Source organism: Naegleria fowleri (genome assembly GCF_008403515.1).
Source record: "Naegleria fowleri strain ATCC 30894 chromosome Unknown tig43, whole genome shotgun sequence".
Lineage (NCBI taxonomy): Eukaryota > Heterolobosea > Eutetramitea > Acrasida > Naegleriidae > Naegleria > Naegleria fowleri.
The window spans coordinates 109,792-133,230 of NW_025407975.1; the positions used below are offsets into that span (position 1 = coordinate 109,792).

At 37.4% G+C, this 23,439-nt stretch overlaps 11 protein-coding genes across 11 annotated transcripts; 8 read left to right on the forward strand and 3 right to left on the reverse strand.

The window, feature by feature from the left end:
* Positions 1–24: 24 nt before the first annotated feature.
* On the forward strand, positions 25–1,942 carry FDP41_005017 (uncharacterized protein; the record flags this gene model as incomplete). The annotated part of the gene is made up of 2 exons (XM_044708496.1): positions 25–362; positions 556–1,942. The coding sequence occupies 2 exons, from the start codon at positions 25–27 to the stop codon at positions 1,940–1,942; spliced, it is 1,725 nt and encodes a 574-aa protein (XP_044560403.1).
* A 204-nt stretch (positions 1,943–2,146) lies between these two features.
* Positions 2,147–4,270, forward strand: FDP41_005018 (uncharacterized protein; the record flags this gene model as incomplete). Its single annotated transcript, XM_044708497.1, has 3 exons — positions 2,147–2,384; positions 2,792–3,064; positions 3,306–4,270. 3 exons carry the CDS (start codon positions 2,147–2,149, stop codon positions 4,268–4,270), a joined length of 1,476 nt encoding a protein of 491 aa, XP_044560404.1.
* Positions 4,271–4,443: 173 nt separating this feature from the next.
* FDP41_005019 (uncharacterized protein) lies at positions 4,444–8,087 on the forward strand (the record flags this gene model as incomplete). Its single annotated transcript, XM_044708498.1, has 3 exons — positions 4,444–4,841; positions 4,957–6,925; positions 7,074–8,087. 3 exons carry the CDS (start codon positions 4,444–4,446, stop codon positions 8,085–8,087), a joined length of 3,381 nt encoding a protein of 1,126 aa, XP_044560405.1.
* A 64-nt stretch (positions 8,088–8,151) lies between these two features.
* On the forward strand, positions 8,152–9,492 carry FDP41_005020 (uncharacterized protein; the record flags this gene model as incomplete). Its single annotated transcript, XM_044708500.1, has 1 exon — positions 8,152–9,492. One exon carries the CDS (start codon positions 8,152–8,154, stop codon positions 9,490–9,492), a length of 1,341 nt encoding a protein of 446 aa, XP_044560406.1.
* A 175-nt stretch (positions 9,493–9,667) lies between these two features.
* FDP41_005021 (uncharacterized protein) lies at positions 9,668–10,678 on the reverse strand (the record flags this gene model as incomplete). Its single annotated transcript, XM_044708501.1, has 1 exon — positions 9,668–10,678. The coding sequence occupies one exon, from the start codon at positions 10,676–10,678 to the stop codon at positions 9,668–9,670; it is 1,011 nt and encodes a 336-aa protein (XP_044560407.1).
* A 663-nt stretch (positions 10,679–11,341) lies between these two features.
* On the reverse strand, positions 11,342–12,592 carry FDP41_005022 (uncharacterized protein; the record flags this gene model as incomplete). Its single annotated transcript, XM_044708502.1, has 1 exon — positions 11,342–12,592. The coding sequence occupies one exon, from the start codon at positions 12,590–12,592 to the stop codon at positions 11,342–11,344; it is 1,251 nt and encodes a 416-aa protein (XP_044560408.1).
* Positions 12,593–12,777: 185 nt separating this feature from the next.
* FDP41_005023 (uncharacterized protein) lies at positions 12,778–16,454 on the reverse strand (the record flags this gene model as incomplete). The annotated part of the gene is made up of 2 exons (XM_044708503.1): positions 12,778–13,060; positions 13,123–16,454. The coding sequence occupies 2 exons, from the start codon at positions 16,452–16,454 to the stop codon at positions 12,778–12,780; spliced, it is 3,615 nt and encodes a 1,204-aa protein (XP_044560409.1).
* A 738-nt stretch (positions 16,455–17,192) lies between these two features.
* Positions 17,193–18,597, forward strand: FDP41_005024 (uncharacterized protein; the record flags this gene model as incomplete). Its single annotated transcript, XM_044708504.1, has 3 exons — positions 17,193–17,770; positions 17,827–17,936; positions 18,050–18,597. 3 exons carry the CDS (start codon positions 17,193–17,195, stop codon positions 18,595–18,597), a joined length of 1,236 nt encoding a protein of 411 aa, XP_044560410.1.
* Positions 18,598–18,723: 126 nt separating this feature from the next.
* FDP41_005025 (uncharacterized protein) lies at positions 18,724–20,787 on the forward strand (the record flags this gene model as incomplete). The annotated part of the gene is made up of 1 exon (XM_044708505.1): positions 18,724–20,787. The coding sequence occupies one exon, from the start codon at positions 18,724–18,726 to the stop codon at positions 20,785–20,787; it is 2,064 nt and encodes a 687-aa protein (XP_044560411.1).
* Positions 20,788–21,473: 686 nt separating this feature from the next.
* Positions 21,474–22,322, forward strand: FDP41_005026 (uncharacterized protein; the record flags this gene model as incomplete). Its single annotated transcript, XM_044708506.1, has 1 exon — positions 21,474–22,322. One exon carries the CDS (start codon positions 21,474–21,476, stop codon positions 22,320–22,322), a length of 849 nt encoding a protein of 282 aa, XP_044560412.1.
* An 81-nt stretch (positions 22,323–22,403) lies between these two features.
* On the forward strand, positions 22,404–23,279 carry FDP41_005027 (uncharacterized protein; the record flags this gene model as incomplete). The annotated part of the gene is made up of 1 exon (XM_044708507.1): positions 22,404–23,279. One exon carries the CDS (start codon positions 22,404–22,406, stop codon positions 23,277–23,279), a length of 876 nt encoding a protein of 291 aa, XP_044560413.1.
* Between the last annotated feature and the right edge of the window lie 160 nt (positions 23,280–23,439).

Below are 23,439 nucleotides of genomic sequence, written 5' to 3' on the forward strand. Positions count from 1 at the left end.
GAATTGTTTTTTTTAAACAAAAAAATGAGAAAACGTAAACAAACTTCCTCATCATCATCGTCGCAGATAGCAACCTCATCATCGGGATCATCAAGCAACAACAATACTACCACCGTGGTCATTAATGAAAAAACAAAATATCAACTCAATGATTTATTACATACCGCATGTTGTAAAAACAGTGAATTTTATGTGCAAGATTCCGTACTGCAAACGTTTAAATCAATTGTCAAACAAGGAGATGTCTATGTCGAATCAGCCTATCATCAATTGATGAAAAGTATTTTACCAATGAAGAACTCCACGAGACGATATTTAGCACTTATATTTATTCATGAATGTATGAGGAGTAAAACCTTTAGGTAGGTGTATTGGTATGATGAAAAGCTTTTCCATTTTCTTGAATCCAATATCTATTCCAATTCAAATGGATTATTATTATCGTACATTTTTTATTTCATTATCAATGACCATTGAATATTTGAAACATATTCATGCATTTTGTGATGAATGTCATGCACATAATTGTGTGCAACTGCGTGCACTCAAATATAGATCTCTATTGGCAAAAGATTTTCAAGAATTTATTGTTCTTACAGTGCAAGGAAGCCCCTCCTCGAAAAAAGATAAAGCAACATCAAATGCAAGCAATGGAAAAAATTCAATTTATCTGAAACGTAAAAATTCAAAATATAGCCACGATGAAGCCTGTATGCCCAATGTATTGCCTCCTCCAGAGAAATCAGCCATGCTGTTGAGGAAAAAAGCTCTCGAACATATTGAGCAGTGGAGTGAAGTTTATGGTGATGTGTATCCTTCGTTTAAGAAAGGTCATGACTATGTGGAAAAGGTTTTAAAATTTCAATTTCCAAAATTGAGAGAACATCGTTTGGATACGGCTCGAATTGAGGCCGAAAGAAAACGTCACACTCAAATCATACTGATGCAAAAGTTTAAAAAGATTCGAGATGAAGAATTTGATGAACAATATATTCATATTGAGGTTTGCTTGAGGCAACTCGATGCTTGCTTGAATCAAATTGTTCCAACCTTTGAGAACATGATGAAAGATGCTCTGCTACAGGAAGAGAAGGCTGAGGAAGAAGTTAAAAATAATAGACAGGATACTATCGTGTTGCAACATGTCAATGACGATTCAACGGTGACTCTTGATGCTGACCATTCGTCATCCTCAAGTGCAGTAGCAACCATATTTGAAATGGAGAATACTAGCTCTCACACCACAACAATGGAGAGCGTCAGTGATGGTAATGACCTTGATAACAACAATGATGATGAAAATAAGGCCGTCAAGTCTTCCTTTTTAGAAGAATATGACCAATATGAAGAAGAAGAAGAGGACCACAATCCAGAGAATAATGAGGAAAATGAATGGGAAGAAGTAATGATTGAAAAGAATGACAATCAGAGTGATGAAATGGATATGATCTTTTCAAGCGCAGAAGAAATGATGCGAGATGTTGGAATTTTTTCGAACGATTATGAAATTATGATTGATTTGAAGGATATTTTCAAAGATAATGAGACAGTCGATAATGAGGCATTATTCGAAATTTGTAAGGAAAATTTACATGCCCTTAAAAAAATCTATCTTCCTCAAATCAAAGAATGGATGCGAATAATGACAAGTGTTGAATTAATAGAATCCTCTGACATTTCTATTCGTCAGCAAATGATCATGAAGTGTATCGATATAAAGAATAGAATGAATGACATTTTCGAAAAGTGTGAAAAACTTGGCATTGCAGAAACACAACCTCGATCCAAAACTTGCACTAGAAATATGGAAGAACAATTAGAACGAGCGCGACTAATTGAGAAGCAAATTGTTCAAGATTTAATTTCTCAAAGGAAGAAACGAAAAGGTTCCCCTGTTCATCCTGCCACTACATGTGAAAGTGTCAAGAAAATCAAGCGATGATCACAACGAGCTCGTTGTGAAGAAGTCCAAAAAAGGGTCGACATCCAATTCATCGTGTTTTGAATTAAAAAGAAAACCGAAAAAAAATACAATTTTGTAACGACCAGCTCTTTTGAACCTTCAAAATCACAGTAGTTGTATATTCCAGACCTTTACAACAGTTTTAATTGTTCCTTCTCGTTCTCTCTCTGCAGCATTCGCGAAATGTCATCGGCCCATCAATTCAAATCCTGTGTGGCCACCACTACATCCACGGCTGGATCAAAGGCAGCCACACATCTTCTTTCGAAGGAGAAGATTATTCAAGATCGCCAAAAGTACTTGGCCAAGGCTCAGTATACCTTTTATGAGAGTCCACTCATGCTGGTCCGAGGTGATAAACAATATGCTTTTGATGAAACTGGAAAGAAATATTTGGATGCTTATGCCAATGTTGCTCATGGTAAGTCAGTCAGGATGGTTTTATGTTCTTGTTTTTCTAAAAATTTGAAATATGGCGATGAAATAATTGTGAATTTACACAAAATGCATTTTCATCACCATTTGAAATGATTGCTGTTGAAATAATAATATGCATGATGTAAACCTTCTTCATGTATTTGCCAATACCATCCTTCTCGTCGTCATCATGACGGTGCACCAACTCTCATGCAACCCATGACCACCAACCACATCATGATGTCCGAACGGTCCTACCCTGTCATCTAATTACACACTTATTAATGGTCGCAAAATATTCCGGCCTTTAAATGGACATAATTCTGAATTTATCATTTCGTTCATCATCATCATGAAAATGATTGCATTTTTGTATCATTCATGATCTCTCTCACTCTTGAACGGCTGAAGTCGGTTACTGCCATCCACATGTCATTCAAGCAACTGTTGACCAATTGCAATTCATCAATTCAAACACTCGTTATCTTCATGACAAGATTGTGAGATTAGCGGAGAAATTAACATCCAAAATGCCACAAAAATCCGATTTATCAGTGTGTTTCTTTGTGAATTCAGGAAGTGAAGCGAATGATTTAGCTGTACGATTAGCTCGTGTTTATACTGAAAGAAATACAATTATTGCATTGGAAAATTCATATCATGGAACTACTGGAACCTCAACAGGTTTGTATTTTTCTCAAGTTAAACCAATTATCATTCATCACCTTAATTTCCTCATTATTGAATTATGATGACACAATTCTTCCTTTTGGTCAATTCACTACCTTAATATGTGAATTATTGGTTTACATTATTGGATTATTTTCACAACAACCATGCAATAATGCTTCTTTCCATTGCACCCTACATGTGGGTGTTACAAACACTCCATATTTTTATGAACCATCTTTTTGAATGACATCAGGCATTTCTTCATCAATTTCTACTGGAACTGGTGATAAGTGTCCTGACTGGGATTACTATGCTCGTGATGTAGAGTATGTGAGAATGCCTGACATGTTGCGAGGTCCTTATAAGCCAGAGCGAGCAGTTGAGGAATATGTGAAAGATTTCGATCGTGTATTTGAGAAGAGAACTAAAAAGGTTTGCTCATCCTCCTGTCATAAATCATCCAGTGGTGAGGAGCAAAAGCATGATATTGCAGCATTCATTCATGAAAGTATTCAGGGAGTAGGAGGCCAACTTCCATTCCCATCTGGCTATCTTCAACAAGTTTATGCAAAAGTTAAAGGAAGAGGAGGTTTATGTATTGCTGATGAGGTCCAAACTGGTTTTGGACGTGTTGGAAGCCATTACTGGGCCTTTGAGGCCGATGGAGTCATTCCAGATATTGTCACAATGGGCAAACCTTTTGGAAATGGTCATCCATTGGGATGTGTAGTCACCACTCGTAAAATTGCTGAAGCCTTCGACAAGTCACAATATTTCAATACATTTGGTGGAAATCCAGTGAGTTGTGCTGTTGGATTGGCAGTCATGGAAGTCATTGAAAATGAAAATTTACAACAGAATAGTTTAGAAGTTGGAACATTCCTAAAGGATGGACTTACAAAACTCATGAAAAAACACAAATTGATTGGAGATGTCAGAGGCAGAGGTCTCTTTTTGGGAGTTGAACTCGTAAAGAATGCACACATTGGCGACTTAACACCAGCTGTTCAAGAAACAAAATACGTTTGGGAAAGAACAAAGGAATTGGGAGTGTTGATTGGAAGTGGAGGACCTCACAAGAATGTGTTGAGGATCAAAGGTCCAGTATGTTTGACCAAAGAAGATGCACAATTCTTGATTGATTGTGTGGATCAAGCACTCACTGAAGCGGAAAACAAGGACTTGTCAAGCTTTGCTTCCAAAACATCCAAACTTTAAAATTCATCATATTCATTATTAAAACTATCCATTAGGTTTTGCTCTCAAGTTTTGCTCAATCAATTTTGCATTCAGTGAGGTTGAATTTCCTGTTCTTTGGAGGAATTAAATGTTTTGGAGTGAAGAAAAAGCTTTCCCCAATTGTTGTTCAAGTTTCGAATCGAACAAAAAAAATGCCTTCATCTTCGTCGTCATCATCACAACCAAATGTTTCCCAACACTTGAAAAAGTTTTATAATTTGCTTCGGGATGGAGGATTGATTGGATTACCACCCTATGAAAAGGTTCAATTCAACCGCGTCATCATCAAAACAAATAATACTAGTAGCTGCAATAGTTATTCAAAGAAGAACCGATCGGGATCATCGTCAAGTAGTAGCACCATGAATCTATCATCACCATTTGAATCCATTAAAGCGTTACGAGTGAAGGATGCGATGGAATTGAGAAGGCACATTGAGAAGGAAGTTGCTCGGACCAGTAAACGAGAAATTGAAAACTTTTGCTTTGCACTCGAGTCCATGATTGCCGATGAGTATTTCTTTTCCTTGTGTTTGATTCCTTTCGAAAGGTAAGTTTCAGCTAATTGATTTTTGATATATTTGATTGTGTCTTGTGCAACGATGATAATGATACTCACTTCAAACAATTCTGCAATGATACATATCGATATTATAAATAATCAGTGGAGAAGGAAATGTCAGCTTCTCTTCCAATGAATCCTTTTTCAAAATGCTTCTCAATATTTCAACCATTCAGAGTAGTATTTTTGATGTCTTATTCAAAGAGCTCATGTCCAGATGTCCCAATTACGAGGAAGACTCCTTCGAACAATGGGATCGAAATTTACCCAAGCTCATTCTTTCACAAATGCGTTGGTTGGACATGATTTCAGATTCCAAGTCATTGACAGAGCACATTGGAACCATTTTAGAGGTTGCCTCTACTGATTTTGCAAAAGAAATGATTACTGCAATTCCTGAAATTATTGATGACTCGGAACATGATCATATCGTCGACAAGCTCGATCAAGTCATGCAAGACAAAACAGAAATGACAAGTTGTGTGATCGATGCCTTATCAAATCTGAATTTACAGAAAGAGGTTATGGACAAAACAACAGAACGAGTTTTGGGAAATTTAAATTCAGCCTCGACCGACGACTTACCTGTAATTATCAAATTTTTACTTCAATCTGCAAATGAGGAAAATATATCAAATGTGGTTGATGGAATAAGGAAGGATCTTGATGTTTCATCATTCACAATGCAAGACGACACTCAAGATAATGACGAAAATCATGATCACTCGAGTCGAAAGAATAAGGGCAAAGGTTCATCAGAATCGCGCTGTGAATCGCTCATTATTAGTGCCATGGCTACTGGTATTAGACATCGAAAAATTATTGAGAAGAGTTTTATTCAAGCCATATCAGCCTGCGAAGAAGAACATACCATTGTGGATTTGTGGATTCTTTTTTCAATTTATTCAATGCCAAACTATAGAAAAGATGCAGAGCAGGTACTAAAGAAAAAGATCAAAACAAAACGAATTACATATGAACTCTTAAAATCTTCAATCGAGAATCATGGAGAAGCATTGGAACAATATTTTTCCTCCCTCAATGATTTGGCTAGTAGCTTACTCAGAAACACAACTGACACCTCCATTTCACAATTTGCTATGGAAATGTATTTTTGCATGTTTTGCTCTTTCAAAGCAGACTACAACAAACAGAAGGTCATTCAATCTCTCATTACACATGTAGGAAGTAGCTCGAAAAACGAAAAGGACTTGGCACTTGATGTTCTCTTAATGATTGCAAACTCCAAGTTATCCTTATTGAGAAATTACTCTAGCTTTTTCCAGGTTCTGTTAGACTCTCTGACCAATCTCACTGATGGTCAAGTGAGAAAAGTCTACACTCTTTTTAGTATGCTTGCATATACCAAAACGTTGAAAAATAGTACCCAATCAGGTGTGACTAAATCCACCAAGGACGAATTAATGATAATTATCAGAAAACAACTCAGTAATACCAACACTGTATATAAGAAGATGGGAATCATTGGAGCATGCTCGGTGCTGTCAATGCTTGGCTCGAGAAGTTCCGAATTTCAAGCGCTGTCACAAGTGAGTGATCAACAAGATTTATCCGATGAGGAATTTGAGGAAGCCAAAGACTTGTGGGAGTTTGCTCTCAAGTGCTGTTTTCGTACACCTATTTTCAAAACCATTCTTTACGATGAAATGACCTTTGTAATTTTAGATTCCTTAGATCCTAAATTGACAGCTGAAATCAAGAATCGATTACTCCATGATTTTTACCAAAGATGTACCATTGAAAAACCAGACCTTAAAAAACAGAAAAGTCAAACAAGGAACCTCGAGTATAGAGCTCAATTTATTGTGCAAGGAAAAAACAAAGAAGACCCAACGCATCTCATCAATATTTTACCATTACTCGATAATAAGAGAGATGACACCCACGAGAGTGTGTGGAATTTATTTTCGCAATTTAGGCTCATGAGAGTGTTGATGAATAAGCTGGGAGAGGAGTTGTCTGATGATTTGGTTTCTTCTGGAGTTGTGTTATTTGATCATGAGGATATGATTACCAACTTTAGAGACTATACTAAGAATGAAAAGGATTTGGTATGCCTTTCCTTATTTTTTTGCAATCAATTGGTTCAGAGAATTGTTGAATGGGTTTGTAGACGACGAGAGGTGTAATAGCGCTCTTTTGGAACGCATTGAAACTCTAAATTTTCTTGAAAAACATTTAGATTTGTGTCTCTCAAAGCATCCAACGTTCCATTTGCCACATTTCAACTTGCTAACACAACAAGAGGTTCCAGAAAGCGTCACTTCAAAAAAGACATCATCCAAATCCAAAAAGAAACAACCCTCTGCTGTCCCAGAAGATGAAGAAGACAAGGAAGAAGATGCAATGGAAGACGACGAAGAGATGACGTCAAAATCTTCGAGTACAAAGAACACCGAGTATTCATCAACACCAACCAAACGCAAGCATTTATCACCTCTCAAACCTCACTACAGAGAGCTCGACCTGAAAGTCATTCACATCATTCCAAAGAACGAGAATTGTGAAAAGAAAATTGAGCCCGTACATTTATTCTACATTTTAGATGATTTGCACCAAAAATTGAAGAGTGTGATTGCAAGAAATAAGGTTTCTTTCTTTACTTCCAAAGAAAAAGAAAACATGTATAATTTATCAAGAATATCTACCAAAGAGTTCTTTTCTGAAATTTTTGAATTACTGCCTCAACTTTACAAACAAATAAGAGCCATATCAGACAAAAGTGCTAGCAATGACAGTAGTTCACAAGCAGTTGACGAAGATGAAGAGTCAACAAAGAACGGTGATTTCATAGTACCATCATTTCAATTATTGGTTGACATTATTACCAAAACGTTGGAATATTTTTCGAGCGACAAGTTGGAATTTTGTAAAATAATTGACATTATGTTTAGTGTGGACTTTCCTGATGAAGATCATTCGATGGAGGATGAAGACAAATGCACAAAACTTTTCGAATCCATCAGAAAAATACTTGACTCTCTAAAATCGTTTGAGTCCTGTTACAAACTCTATGAATTGCTAAAATCAATAGCACTAGTTTCTAATATCAAAAGCCTCCTAAAAGCATTGCAAGGAGTTGCAGAACAGATACTCCAAACTCCATTCTCGCAGGTCAAATCTGACGCTCTAGGAAATTTGATTGAAGGATACATTACCTTGCCAGGTGGTTTGACACCTCTGGTAGAAGCTCTTTCGAAAAAAGCTAAGTGATGAACATTTTGGAGACAATAGCAATGTATTAGATCAAGAATTTCCAACAATTACCAAATCAACCATGCCAATTTGCTTTAAAAGATGCTATTTGGTGCTGGCTAAAAAGTTAATGCAGTGTGATTTGACCGCAAAATCGAACAGCAAAAGTTTGACCAAACTCAGCCATATTCTGTGTCTCTACAAGAATTTGACACGTCTCACCAGAAATACTTCATGTACAGCTCAAATATTACAAGCCACTCTGATTGGAGCAAAAACCTTCTTGGCTAACTTTCTCAAGTTAATCCGATTTCTTGGAAAACACATTAAGGAAAATCAAGAAATTGTACTCACTATTTTCAAACACTTGAGAAATGGTAATTCACAACTGCAATCCATCTGCATTGATCGAAAGTTAGCTCTCAATAAGAGTTTGGCAAAAATTATTCCCAAAGTGAAGAAAGATTTAGAGAGCTGCAATTGTAAAACAAAAGCTGCACTCAAAGTGAATGGCATTGATGGAGCCCTCGTGATTCAAGTCGTTTCAGAGAAAGATATTACAGGAAATGCAGCATCAAGTCAGCACTATTATTCACAATTAATTGTTGACAAGAAGAAAAAAGGACATCCATCCAGTGATCAAGAAGAACAAGACGATCAAGACTTTGACAAAGAACAAACCAAAAAGAAACGAAAGTCTACAAAAAAGACAAAAAAGAAGACTGATGACAATCAGGAAGGTGCTGATGATGGTGAAGAAGAACAAGAAAAAAAGAAAACCAAGAAGGATAAAAAAGAATCTTCTTCCAAAAAGAAGCGGAAAAAGCCATTGAATGAGGAAGAAGATGTTGAAGACGATGCAATGATGATGATTGAGGAAAAACAAGAGAAAAAGAAGAAAAAGAAGAGTGAATCTTCTCTCTCTCATGAAGAGTCTTCAAGTGCCATAAAAAAGAAATCCAGCAAGCAACCCTCCAATTCCAACACGAAAATGAGATCAAAAGAATCACACGATCCAGAGGAAGATGCTTTTTTGGTGGATGAAAGATTGTCAGATCAAGAGGCTCCAACTGAACAAAGTTTGGCACCACATAGTCCTGAATATCCTCCATCTCATCACAAGGAAACTAGTTCCAAATCAAAAGCAAAGAAGTTAATTTCTGTGCTTGACGATGATGATGACAATAATGAGGATGATGAATACATGTCTGATGATTCATTGGCAGATTTTATTGCCTTTGAGAATAATACTGAAAAAAGCAATTGGTTCTCTAAGAAGAAGAAGAAGAAGGACAATGAAAGTGAAGATGATACCGAAGATTCCAATCATTCAGCCTTTGATGTCACCAAATCTCTTTCAGACGACATGGATGAGGATGACGATTTTGTTGTGAATGACAACCAGGAGGAGGAAGAATATTGATTCACTTTTATACTACCGTATTAAGAACCATTAACTGATCTTGTTAGTGTCATTCGTTTGGTAGCGTGAGTGATATTTCCAAAATTGAATCGCATCTAAGCATATAAGGGTAAAACACAACAATTTATACAACATTAAAAATTTGTACATGGAAATAATGCATTTAGTGCTCACATCAACAGTTTTGATCAGATCCATAGTATTGAGACAGCGTTGATTGGTTCAATAAATCCAAAAGCATCACTCCTTCCATCTTGTGTTCAGTTGCTGCCAATTTTTCGTGTCTTCTCTTTCGATAGCTTCTATAATACAATTCGACACCACATGCCACGCTACATAAAATCACAAAACCACACACAAATGCACAAGAAGCACCAAGTACAACAATGAAATCTCTGATGCGAGACGACGTTTGTCCTGGTGCAATGTACACTGCAGCAATGGTGTTCGAGGTTGAACCTGAATCTGATGGTGTTGCCGATGACTTGTCACCAACAAGAGTTGGAGCAAAATCAATAGTGCTCGAAAAGCAATCTAAGGGATTTAAATGAATGGCTAACTTGACACCTTGATCTTGTTCAAATCGAATACAAACTAGTTGTTTCGATTTTTGATCAGGAGTATTCTCCTGATTGGTCTTCTTGATCTCTAAATCACACAAATGATAATTGGAACGCTCGTTATTCGATAATGTCATGCAATCGGTCAAGCGAGACGAGTAGTCATCAAAATATCCAGTAATGTGTAACTCATTGCCATCATAGGCATGGAGAGTGTAGACAACACCTGATCTCTTATTCGTGGACTTTGGAAAATCAATGTAAGTGAAATCTCCCCATAGCCATTGACCAGATATAAATTTGGATTTTACAAATTCTACTTGTGATCGATCCTTTCGAGCAATGGCCATCATTCGTTTCTTCATTGTTTCCTTGCAGTGCAGGTGATGATGATGATGGACTGAAGAGAGTCCGTTGTGAGATTCATGAATCACAGGAGACTGTGAGGTTGCATGAAGAGAAGAACCAACAGCACTTGTCAGGACCGATCGATCGGCGACTTCTGCTCCTCCTCCTCTCTTGTTAAACAACAAATCCCAGCTATGGATCATTTGAACTTCAATCATGATGGTGCATAAAGAGATGAGCATTAAACTACTCAATAATCCTTCAACCAATCGTTTCATCCTGACTTGCAGTGTATTATTTCAAATAATTTTTTTTGATCTTGTGATTGGATATCAAAGGACTCAAATGATTGACTTGTTGGTTTCGACCAAACGATCAGCAGCAGGAAATCCTATGGTCCTCTGAGCAGGTCCAATCATCCGAAGAGAGAGTGAGATAGATCTTAAAAGTGCTTTGTAATCCTCAATGGAGAGATAAAAAAAGAATAGAGCACTTCCGATTGTCTGAATGTCCAACTCATAACGTCATTGTATACAAAGGGCCTTTATGGGATCCACCCTAATGAAGTGGTTCATAACGTTTCATTGATCAATGAAAGTTCTTCCTCATGATTATCATTGAAATGATCAATTCTCGAGGATGTAAGTAGTAGTAGTAATCGCCAAGGTAAAAAGAAGATGAAATCATCATGTTTTTCATAGAGGCTTAATAATCAACGAGTTTAAACCCCAATCAATCATTCCAAAATGTTGCATTCATTCGGCAAGAGCCAGTTCAAGAGAGCCCATGCTCGCTCGTGTAGAAACATTTTTTTGTGATGACGGTTGTGGAATCATTTCGGATTCCGAGCATGAGAAACAGTACCGTCACAGTCGGGAATCAAAGGGTTCGGATTCCACTCCTCTCCATCGTGGACATGGTTGTGCCCCTGTTGTTGCTGTTTATTTTTGTTCGTATTGCTGTTGAGGCTGTGAAACTCCTCCTGTCGTCGTCGTCGTCGTCGTGGCTGCAGATGCAAAATACGACTTGATAAGGGCAGCAAAGTGGTTGGCCATTTCATCACTTGGAAATTGAGCAAATCCGTGAGTGACCTTGGGCGTTCTCAAATGTTTCAAAACAGAGGTACCATTAGAGGCCTCCGTCACCGCCTTTGCAAACTCTGCAGCCTCATCTCTCAGAATGTCATACTCTGCTGAAATGACAAATCCACTTGGGAATTTTGCATAGAGTGATTTAGATTCTACCAATCGAGGATCCATGGCGCTCAATATTGACAAGTAAGGATTCAAAGCTGCCTCCTCAATCGATACATCATTTCCAACCAAATATCTCCAAAACTTTTCCAATACAGGATCATCCAAAATATAGCCATGAGAAGCAAATAATTTATACGACTCAAATCGTGTCTTGTTGGCCATATAAAAGTGAGCGGCAGGATAAAACAGAGCTTGATACGAAACTTTTGGAATTTGTTCTCGTTTCACAATCTCTGGATCCGACATGAAGATTCTCACTAAGGCATGAATGGACAAGTGAGCTCCAGCACTGTCACCAGAAATGGTGAGTTGATTCACATTGGCATTGAATTTGTTTTCCAATGATTGATGAGATGATGATGATGATGAGGATTGTTGTTGTTGCGGAATGATCTCAGATTTCAAGTTCTTTCCAATCCAAGTCAATGCATTCAAGACATCATTCAAACATGCTGGAAATACATGTTCGGGTGCTTTCCGATAACCCACACTCACCACTACAAAGCCTCTCTCAGCCATCTTTCTACAAAACAAGTCGTAAACATCCAAATGATTTAAAACCCAACCACCTCCGTGAGTGTACATGAGGACAGGATATCCACCTGATTTGTATTGTTTGGGTTGATAGACTCGGAGAGAATAGTGAGATTCATGGGAGGGATTGTCCTTCTCGGGTAAGTACAATTCCGATGATAGAGTGATATAGTGAATTTGAAAGGTTGTTTTGATGAGGAGAGGAGATTCCATTGTGGTGTTTCTGACTTTATATAACTCGTGTCTGAATTTGATAATATCAGAAAATCGTACAGAAAGTTTAAAGACAAGACTCTTGAAGAATAATTGAAGAGGTAAGTCCGGATGAAGAAATACAGGATATAAAATATAGGAAGCGAAGAGAAGAAGGAGGGCTCCAAGACCCAACACGTATTTCACCATGATGAGAGTTCACTATATGATAAATATATAATATTAAATTATAATACTCGAGAAAATGGATTAATGATGATGACACCAATACAGTTCCAAGACAACAGGTTCGGGTATTTTTTTGTGTGGAAAAGAGCGTAATAAAACGCGAAAATGTCATTTGCCACTTGCATGAACAAAATAGTTTCGAATATTTATACAATGACTGGTGGCAGCCGTTCTCTGGAAATGGGTCTTGAGAGTGCCTTCTTCTCGGCTTCATACTCCTCAACTTTCTCTCGTAGCGTTTGTATTTTGTGTCGTTGCATTTCAATTTCTTTCAGAGCTTGCTCAAGGGAAGTGATGCCTGGAAGTTCTTTTTCAGCAGATGCTGTCAAGTTCTCAACAGAATTCTTCTTTCCGATTTTTGATTCCACATCCTTATCTTTCAGTCTGCTCTTGAGGGATCGTACTTCTTTCCTCAATTCATTAATTTCTCTATTTAAGTGAAAAAATAACACATGATTCATAACCATGATCAAAAAATACATCGTACTTACTTGATCAGTAACACATTCTCATTCATGATTCGCTTATTATCTGCCTTTGAAGTTTCAGTCGCTTTTACAAGCTTCTTCTTGAGGGATTCAACTGTCTTTTCCAAATAGGACCGTTGTCTTTCATATTCTTTTTGAATATCAAAGTCCATTTCTTGAGTTGCAATTTGCTCAGAGACATAGGTTTGATACAGTTTTGCAACTTCCTCTTTCAGTTCTTTTGGCTCTTGGATCAGTTGTGCAACCTTGTAAATATCCGCACGTATTCTCTTGAGAAGAGTATCCGAGTCTTTCACTTTAAAGTTGAGTCGTTGTATTTCCTTAACACGTCCATCAATTTTTAGTTCTAAATCCTTAATATTGAGTATTAACCGGTCATTCTTTTCTTTCGCCTTTTCCAACTCTTTTCTCATCTTTTTGGTTTCTCTTCTCAGAGCGGTAATTTCTTCCTTACTTGGCTTAATTTGTTCTTGTAAGGTTGAAATTTTGTATTCTAAAACAAATCTAAACTTTTCAAGTTCCTGATTTTGCCTCTTCAGTTTGAAGATTCGTTTCTCCTTGTCAATGATGGTTTCCTCTCTTTCCTTATTCTCTTCTGTCATCTTTTGAATGTCTTCCTGATATTGCTTATTCAGGTTCTCTGCACGTTGCTTCTTTTCTTCAAGTTTTTCAATTTGCTCCATTTTTTGTTTAAGTGTTTTTTGAAGAGCAATGAATCGGTCATTCCATTTGTTTGCTTCACTCTTTGCCTCGTTGTAGCTCTCATTCATTTTGAGCAGCTTCTTTTCATAGGTTTCCTTCAGGATTTTAATTTCCTTATCTTGATCCTCTTCCATTTGATTCTTAATTTCAGCAAATTTCTTTTCAAGTTCAGCCTTTTCATCCATGAGGGCATTCGATGATGCTTCTTTTCTCTTGATTTCGTCTTCATATTCTTCTGTAATGTCGGTGAGTTCTCGCATGTGCATTTCTTCCTTTGTTTTGGCCTCTTCTAATATCGCTCGTTTTTCCTTTTCCCGTTCTCTATTGAGCTCAGCGATCTGTTCTAACGAGTTGTGAAGCCTCTCGTTGAAATCTTGCTCAAGTGCCTTAATTTTTTCTCGTTGTTTCTCGATGAGCTCGTCAATTTTCTTTTCATACTCGTCTGTGACGACCTTTTTCTCTTGAAGAATACTTTGAATTTCTTCTTGTTTTTTGCTGAGCTCCAATTGAAAATTCTTTGCTTGCTCTCTCAAGGTGTTGTTAAACTCAATTTCCTTCTTTTTTTGCTCGTACTCGTTGTCGGACTTGAGCTCGGCAACTTTTGCTTGCAGCTCAGCAATGGTTGCATTTTTCTCTTCCCAATCCGCTCCTGAAATGAGAATTTCCTCAGAATACTTTGTTTCCTTTTTGGCCTTTCCACCATCACGATCTCTAATTTCAATAATTCCCAACATGCCATCCTCTCCAGCCGTAAACAAGAAGGTATCGTCCCATGATTTTCCAATTCGATTGATAGTTCCTGAATGCAGCATAATCTTGTCTTCGATATATTCTAAATTGGGAAATGAGTGAACAGAGATCACTCCGTTATCCATGCCTCCAAAGATTAGCTTTTGACCCTCTGAATATTCCATGCATACAAGAGTATTTTCTCCGAGATCGTATTCTAGCTGAGGGGTTCCTTCACTAAATCCCTTGATCTTGTTGTCACTTCCACATACATAAATGTTTTTACCATCCGTAACGACGGAAGTGTAAGCCACATTCTTACTCGTATGATGAATGGTCCTTTTTTCTGTCTTGATAACATACTCATAGACTGCTCCATCCATGCCAACGCTCAATACGCGAGTGTCGTCGTCAGACCACTGCAGTGCTCTGATTTTTCCATTGTGACCTCTGAGGGCTGACACTAATTGTAAAGTGTACGTATTGTAGACATTGATCACGTTTCCGTGAGCAGCGGCGAAATAGTGTCCTCCATTGCTAAACTTTACCTCAGCACAATTTCTAACTAGGAATGACTTTTGTTCCCTAATGTCATCACCTAAAATATCCATGAATCGAAGCTTGTCTTGAAAACCCACTGCAATGTGTAGACCACTGGGGTGTACAGCAATGGAATAGGCCTCAGCAGGAAAGTGTTTCACAATGTTCAAACTATTATCGATATAATTCCAAATACGAACAGTTTTGTCCGTGCTGCATGTGGCAACAATGGGTTTTCTGATGGCAGTGTCGATACCTGTGATTGGTTTCGAATGGAAAGGAATGGTCAAGTATTCAAATTTGATTTCATCCTCCTTCTGTAAAATATCTGAGCTTGAAATATTGAGTGTAAATATTTGAGCAGAGCTCGTAGATAGGACAAGATTTTCGTTGGACGGGCTCAAATTGAAATTCAAAATCTTGTGGTCGAGGTAGGTCTCTCCAAGTTCCTTGTATTGAGTGCTATTCATAATTCTCAATGTTTTTGATCGAGCATAAATCTCCTTGTCGTCTGCTGACTTTTCGAAAATTGAAACAATTCCATTTTCTCCTCCACAAACAAATCCTGTGCCATACGGAATGAGAGAGGTAATGCTGAGACCGTCAGAAGGTGACGAAGGCAGTATTTGTTTAAATTCATTTTGGCAAATATAAAACAAATCTCCATTGGCATTGGAAACTATTAAACGTTCCTCATCGAGCCATGTATGAGCGAGATAAGGTTCATGATCTCTTTTAGCAATTCCGTCGACAAGGACTTTCAATTTTTCTCTTTCGTCAACCGTTAATAACTTGAAAATACCATTTCCTGAAACACAAATGGTCTTGTTATCCGGACTAATTGAACACTGAAAAACAGGATCTCCATCTACCGATGATGTACAAAACGTATCTACAACTCTGGTCTTTCCCTCCATTGACCACAAGACAAGGTTATATTCAGGGCCTCCTCCCTGAGCTACCAAGTATTTACCATCCTGAGAAAATGCAATGCAAACATATTCATGCGATCCTACTCCAGGATGTGATATTGTTTTTTTGACTGTATAATTCGATGTTTCGTAAAGTTTGATGACAGGAGGATTCTTCTTGAGATCATTAATTTTAACGTTGGCTGAGAGCGGCTTGGTCTTCTCTGCCACAGCCAGATATTTTCTGTTGGGGGAGAGGCAAAGAGAAGAGATACCTTCCGTTGAATCGGATCCCGTTCGAATCTTTCTCACTCCATTGCTTTGATGGAAAACGAGACATCGTCCCGATGGATACACGACGCAAGACTCACTAATGTACCATATATTGTTCTTAACTTTGGCATTGAGACCAAACACATTCTTCAGGGAAAGAATGCGAGTGGTTTCCGACATGTTGTTGTTGTGGATCAAGTTCGTAATTTTTTTTTGAAGAGAGAAAATAGTAGTTAATTTTGGCGGGGTTTGGGATGGTTTTCCAAATAGTTGAAAAAAACATTTGATTGAATTGATTCAAGTGATCATGAACGGACTGCTTTTGTGTGATCATCTTGGCACCAATAGGAACATGGATTAACGGCAACATCAAGAGGATGCCATTTTTTATCTGTGGAACGCTTTTTGACGCTTGACATGGAGTTTGAAGAACAAAAAATTGAAAATACTAATCGACTGCAAAAGGATTGTTTCAAAGATTTTTCAAAATGAAATTGAACGAAGGGAGTCTCATTCTTCTCTTGCCTGTGGAACTTTACCATCACATTTTCAGTTTTTTGGATTATGTCAAAGACATTTGTCAAGACCCATATCTGAGTTATGTTCCAGTTCTAAAGCATGAGATTGATTTTTTACTTCGGACTCCAAAATGTATTGATTTTGAACAGGAGCCTTGTGTGAGTTGGAGCCTCTTTCATTGACTTGTTCTCTTTTTGCTCGAATGATAGCATCGTATCAACTCGTGAGTTTATTGATACGATTTTCATGTATTGATCTTGTCAATAACGGCCACTTTCCGATAAAGAGAGGATTTGATTGCGATGTATCCTATGCTCATAAATTATTCGCTACACGATGGTACGATTTTTCTCAACTTCAAATCAAGAAACAAGCATTTAGAATTTTAAATTTGTCTAAATGGGACGATTATTTGAAGCAGTTTGTGAAGAGAAGAAAGACACGTGCCTTCGAAATATTGAACATGTGGGTGTATTTTCTGATACTGCGAAAAACAGTTGTCGATCCATTGCAGTACCTTTTCAATTTCCGTTTACCTCGTTTCCCAAATTGAAATACATGACTCTGCGTTTTCTAGGGACTAAGGTCGTTCATTTCTCCCAGCCCAATCCTATCGTTCTGAATCATATTGAGTTTATTGGAAAGCATGCCGGACCACGCCCCTTTAGCCATGGACAATATGATTTTATTACCAAAAGAAGTGACGAATTTGTTGAACATGTTCTCTCAGTCGTGAGACAATTTCCAAAACAATACCTTAGAGTTGAACCATATATTTTGGCTCTGCTAAAAGTGTTCAAGTTTGACCAAGCTCGTTATTTGATTGAAAACTTTAACATTGATGAAGACTATTTTTCATATGTGTGGAATATTGCAAACGTGGAAACGTATCAACATTATTCGCTAGATCAATACCGTACATCCATATCCCTTTTAGCTCAAATCAAGCAAAAGTGTAAAGGAGTAGTCATCAAACGGTTGTGTATTAACTCAGTAGAACAACTCAAAATTGTGGAAGAATATGACATTCTAGATCACCAGGACATATGCCAAATTTAACCATTTCATTCCTTACATTTATCAGTGACAATCAACTCACAGATCTGTTGAAATCATTAACCAACAAGTATGGTATTTATATTGGTAACTTTGGATGCTCCTTACTCTATGTACTTTCTGGTTTTATGATTGATTTTGTGAAAACACATGTTCCAAGTTATGACTTTATAGTTTAAATCTTGATGATATCTCAATAGGATTTGAGTATATCAATAAGCAACAAGAATCAGAACCATTTTCATGCAAAAAATTAGTATTGGTTTCAGTGCAGAGTATTTTGAAAGAGTTTCAAGGAAATCAAGAGGTTCTGGAATTTCGTTTGAACCGAACAGAATTTCCAGTATTAAAGAAACGAGGAGAAATAGATGACCAATTCGAGGAAGGAGATGATTTGTCCTATTTCCTTGTGAAACGTTTATTGAGAACAAAAATCGATCCTTTGACTCCATTTATTGCTTTCATGTTGAATAAGGGGTTACACCTTCAATATACGAGAAATCAGGCAGGAAAAACGGCTTTTGATATTTTGAAAGAGCATGTGGTTCGTTGGACCTCAAACTTTCCGAAACAACTTCTCAAAGATCTCAAGAGACCTGTAAACAGCAAAGCCAATCACAAATTTACCATTACAGTGAAAGGAAATAATGTTGAGACAATTGAAAGAGGCGACGATTTTGTTGTGCAAAAAAGAGAATACCATACATCCCAAATTGGAAATGAAAAAGTGTTATCTTTGAGAAACTGAGTAATTGTTTACAAAGAATTTTATGAGAGGGTTTGAACGTTGTTGTGAGACGAATGAAATGGTCAGTCAGAAAAGAGCTGAACAAGAGGTCTCAAAATTGAGGCTGATAAAAGTTCCAGAAAAAAAATGACCATTCACTCCGGAGCACACTCGACAAGAGATGACAACACATTCTCATCATCGCCTCACCACAGATTAGATAATGTCGATATTACCGTTGAATTTATTAGAAAATCAATGGATGAGTGGAATTCCACCGAACGTATTTGTCCTTTTTGTTTGAGAAGCGTTTCATTGATGAAAACTGCCTATCATGCTGATTCAAAGGTCGAGCTAACCATGCTCGATGAAGAAAAGCATTCCGACTGTAAACAACGTGAGGACCATGAAGAGGATGACGTACTCTATGAACATGTTTCAAAGTGTATGAATTTTTGGAAGATGGAAAGAGGAAGAAGACAATTCCATTCGGACATAAACAAGAGCCTATCGATGGACTCAACATTGGAATGTTGTCATTTGAATTCTTCTTATGAAGATCACACTCACCATAAACGCAATCTGAGTGAAGTGAATGAAATGGATCCATTTCTATCAACCAAGAAAATGAAACATCCCAATGAACAATTTTCGGCAACACCTTCTGAATATTCATCTCGCTTTAACCAAATAGGAAATGACATGATTTTTCATATATTGGAGTATTTAGACTCTAGATTTTGTGTGCAAGTTTGTGCGAAAATTTCAAAACAATGGAACGCTCAGGTACTACGAATTCCCTTGTCTATCAAGTTTTTCAGGGAAGAAGAAATTGATCAAGAAGGAACTGTTCTTGCAAAGCTCGATCAATTCGTTTCAAGTTCAACTCATCAGCCCAATTTGACATCATTGGAAATTGACGAGTTACCAAACTTTAATGAAAGAATTGTTGAATTAATTGCTGGATCGAAAAAGATGAGCAGACTGAACACACTCATTTTGGACTATAATGATTTGTCTGCAAATTGTTTGCGTTCTATTTCTTCAAGTGAACATTTGAAAGGGCTTACCAAATTATCTCTCAATAGTTGTTCTTTAAGTGATGAAGGAGTGGCAATTATTGTGAATAGCAACAACATGAAGGAACTCCGAGAATTATGCATGAACTGTTGTGATATTGGCAATGAAGATCTCAGGGCCATTAGTGCCAGCAAATGGATGAGTAATCTTACGGCTCTACACCTTCAGGACAATGTATTTGATTGTGTGGAGCCTCTGTGCAAAAGTTCATTCATGTCAACTTTAGCACACCTCAATGTGGATGGTCTACACCTCGAGACTGACGCCATTCGTCAAGTCACAGAAAGTACCTTTATCCATAATCTCAGAATTTTGGACTATGGGTTTAATGAAATGAAGGCCGAAGGAGCAACCATACTTGCCCAATGTCCAAACGCTCATAATATTACATCTTTGAATTTAATGTCTTGTAAAATTAAGAATAAGGGCATTGAAGCAATCGTTACAAGTCAGTATTTGAAAAATGTAACGTCATTGATATTGACCAACAATTATATTGACATCAAGGGTATATCCTGTCTAGTGAAGAGTGAAAATGTGAAACACCTCAAAGAATTAGATTTGTCTGAAAATGGAAAAACGGGCAAGCAAGGAGCAGAACTTATTTCATCATGTGCCTATTTGAAAAACTTGACTATATTGGGGTTGGGTAAATGCTCAGTTGGAGACGATGGTATTAGTGCCATTGCAGGCAGTGAATATATGAGCAATCTGACGTGCCTCCACATCAGTCAAAATGAAATTGGTGTTGCTGGCATTAAGGCTCTTTCGAAGACAGAATACGTCAAAAATTTGAGAACACTTGATTTATCGAACAACAGTATTGATGAGAATGGCATGCAAGCCATGTCACTGGAAAACACCTTCAAAAACCTCACCTCTTTGGATCTGTCATCCTCTTTTCGCTCGGACGATTGCCTCCGTCACATTACAAACACTCCTTCATTTGGAAAACTGAGATATCTTGCACTGCGATCTGACAGTGTTGGACATGAAGGTTTAATGATGCTGTTTAAAAGCCCATACATGCAAAATATAACTTCACTAGATCTTAGAGACAACTTTATTCAGGGAGAGTACCTGATAAAGCTCATTCGATCGCATCCAAACCTGACCTCACTAAAACTTTGACTGCTCCACCATTGGCCAACACTCACGGCTAGCCTATTAATTAATTCAAAAAAGTCGCAAACTTTTGGTTTTCAATGGAATAATAATGGCACAATCATTGCCTCCTTTATGCCAATCTATCATCCAAATACGAGGCGATGCCAAGAATGGTTCCTTAGAATCCATTTCATCTTTATACCTCTTCTCCGATATGGGTTCCTTCAGTATTTCCATTCCCACTTTGTCTCCATCTCCAATGTTCCCTTTTAGTCAGTGGACACATCAAATTGCAATCAATTCAACAAATGGTATTTTCAAACCTCTATTTCATCAACGTTGCAGAAACCATCAAAAAACTGTCTTCCAACTTGAAACGAGAGATCAAGTCAAATTTGCGCCTTTTTTTGAATTGAATTCTACAATTTCGAATCTTCTAAAAAAAAAGTTGTAGTTTCGAGTGGTCCGCTGCTGTACTGACAATCCTCTCTCCACCGTAAATATTCTGATTACTAGTACAACGACACCACTTCCCTCATTCACTATTAATTCGGGAATCGAATATCTTTTGGGAGTAGTTTTCTCAAACCAACAACTAGGATAGATTCTGTTATTGTTGAGATTTATTATTCAATATGGTCCGACGAAGAGCATTCTTTCCAGTGAGAAGGACTTTCCTGCCGACCGTGTTCGGTTGTTTGTCATTAATAATGTTATTCATTCTCTCATGTTCACCACTAGAACCCGTACAGGCACAATATGATTCGATCAAGGAATTTGTGAGCGATATTACCGTGTCGTCTTTTGATGACTGTATGCTAAAAATTAAGGAAAATATTACAGCCTATACCTCGGTGTTCGGAGTCACCACATTTGAGAGAGTCATTCCGACGACTGATTTTCCAACGAAGTATTCATGGATCAAATCCGTGTCAGCCTCTATTTCTGCGGTTCCTCCTGTTGGCTTCAAAGTGAACGGACTCAAAATTTACCAAACAGATGTGACCTCAAAAGCTTCGAGCCAGTCCATTTTGCTGAGCTTTTCTGCACTGGATAGTCTTCCAAAGAATACTCTCATCGCCATTAATCTGCAATATCAACTTTTAGGTCCAGTCGGATTTTTCAAGAACTCATCCGGTTTTGAGCATACCATCCTTCGAATGCCTCATCAATTTAGCATACCAGTACAGTCCATCAATGTGACGTATCACCATGAAAATACTCTCTCATCAACGGCCATTCTTCCCTTCCAACAATCCAACACACAAACATTGCCCCAAACGTCGATTCAAGCACCCTCCAATACCTCCCTTTTCTTTTCAACCTCTTTAGCTTCGAATGAGTTATGGTTGACAGGTTTTGTTTTTGATGCCACCTCGTATCATATGTGTTACATTCCTTACAATTTGATGGAGGGATGGGTAGTGGGAGCGATTATTGGTTCATGTTTGGCCATTCCAGCTGTCTTTCTAGTTCTGTGTGGCACCATCTCAATTATTCGACATTTCACTGTGGACAGGAACAAGAAAAACACTCTATTAGCGGAGCATCAGGTGTAAATAAAGGAAGAGTTGTGGAGAGAATATGCTACCTTTGACTGCTGTAAAAACAATTTTCCTAAAAATGTCTGTCAAAAAAAAATGAACAACCACGAAAAAGGCTCCTCGGAATCATCATCAACGATCGTTCATTCTTCTCATCCCAAAGCTGCCAGCAACAGCTTGCAGTGGAATGAAGAGGATGATCATTCTTACGGTTATCCTCCTCCGAGATTTGTTCAAAAAATTACTCCCGAAGAATATCAACGACAAGCCCAAAGGTCCTACCAGTATGTGGAGAAAATGTTAGAGAGTGCGAGTATGGATGAATTATTGAAATCTCGGGAACTTGCAAGACGGTTTCAAGTTCATGGATTTCTAAAGAAACACATGCAATACACACTTAAAATTCGAGAAGTGTTGTACATGTTCATGATAATACTCGGAATTTGTATTCCGTTCATGATCATACAATTTTATGTGATTAGAGCTTGCATTAATTTATACTTGTGGGATCATCCAGTGGAAGCGATCAGATTGGGTCTCAATAGAATGGTTCTCAATCGATATTATGGATTTGGTTTTGCATTTCAAAATGAGGAAGACTTCTCAAAAGAGCAACAAGTGAAAGTGCTTCAAATGGCTGTTGAGTTGGATTCTGTCGAATTCAGTGAGAGATTAATTGCACTATTTCATCAAGTTTACAAAGTAGATCAGAGAGAAAGTTGGGAATTGTACATGAAGAAAATAATTTTGAAAAAAGTCACATCTTTGGAAATGTTGGAAATGATAACAAACATGTATGGAAAAACTGTGAAGGAAATTTTAGATTTATCAATACCGAGTCAGAATGGGACAATTTCAACGCTAAGGAATGTTATACTTGAAAATTTATTGAAAATTTTTAGGACTCCTGGATTGACATTAAAAGAGTTTAAGAAACATGATCGATTGTTTCAGAGAATGATCAACCGATAGAAATTAGATAATTAGTGATAATTATTGGATTCATATAATATGATACTACCAGGAATTTATTATCAATATGTATAATCATTAACCGATTGAAACGAAAATATCAAAAGTCAGAAAATAGTTGCAACTATGAATCATGTCAACAAGTGTGTAGTAGTACTTT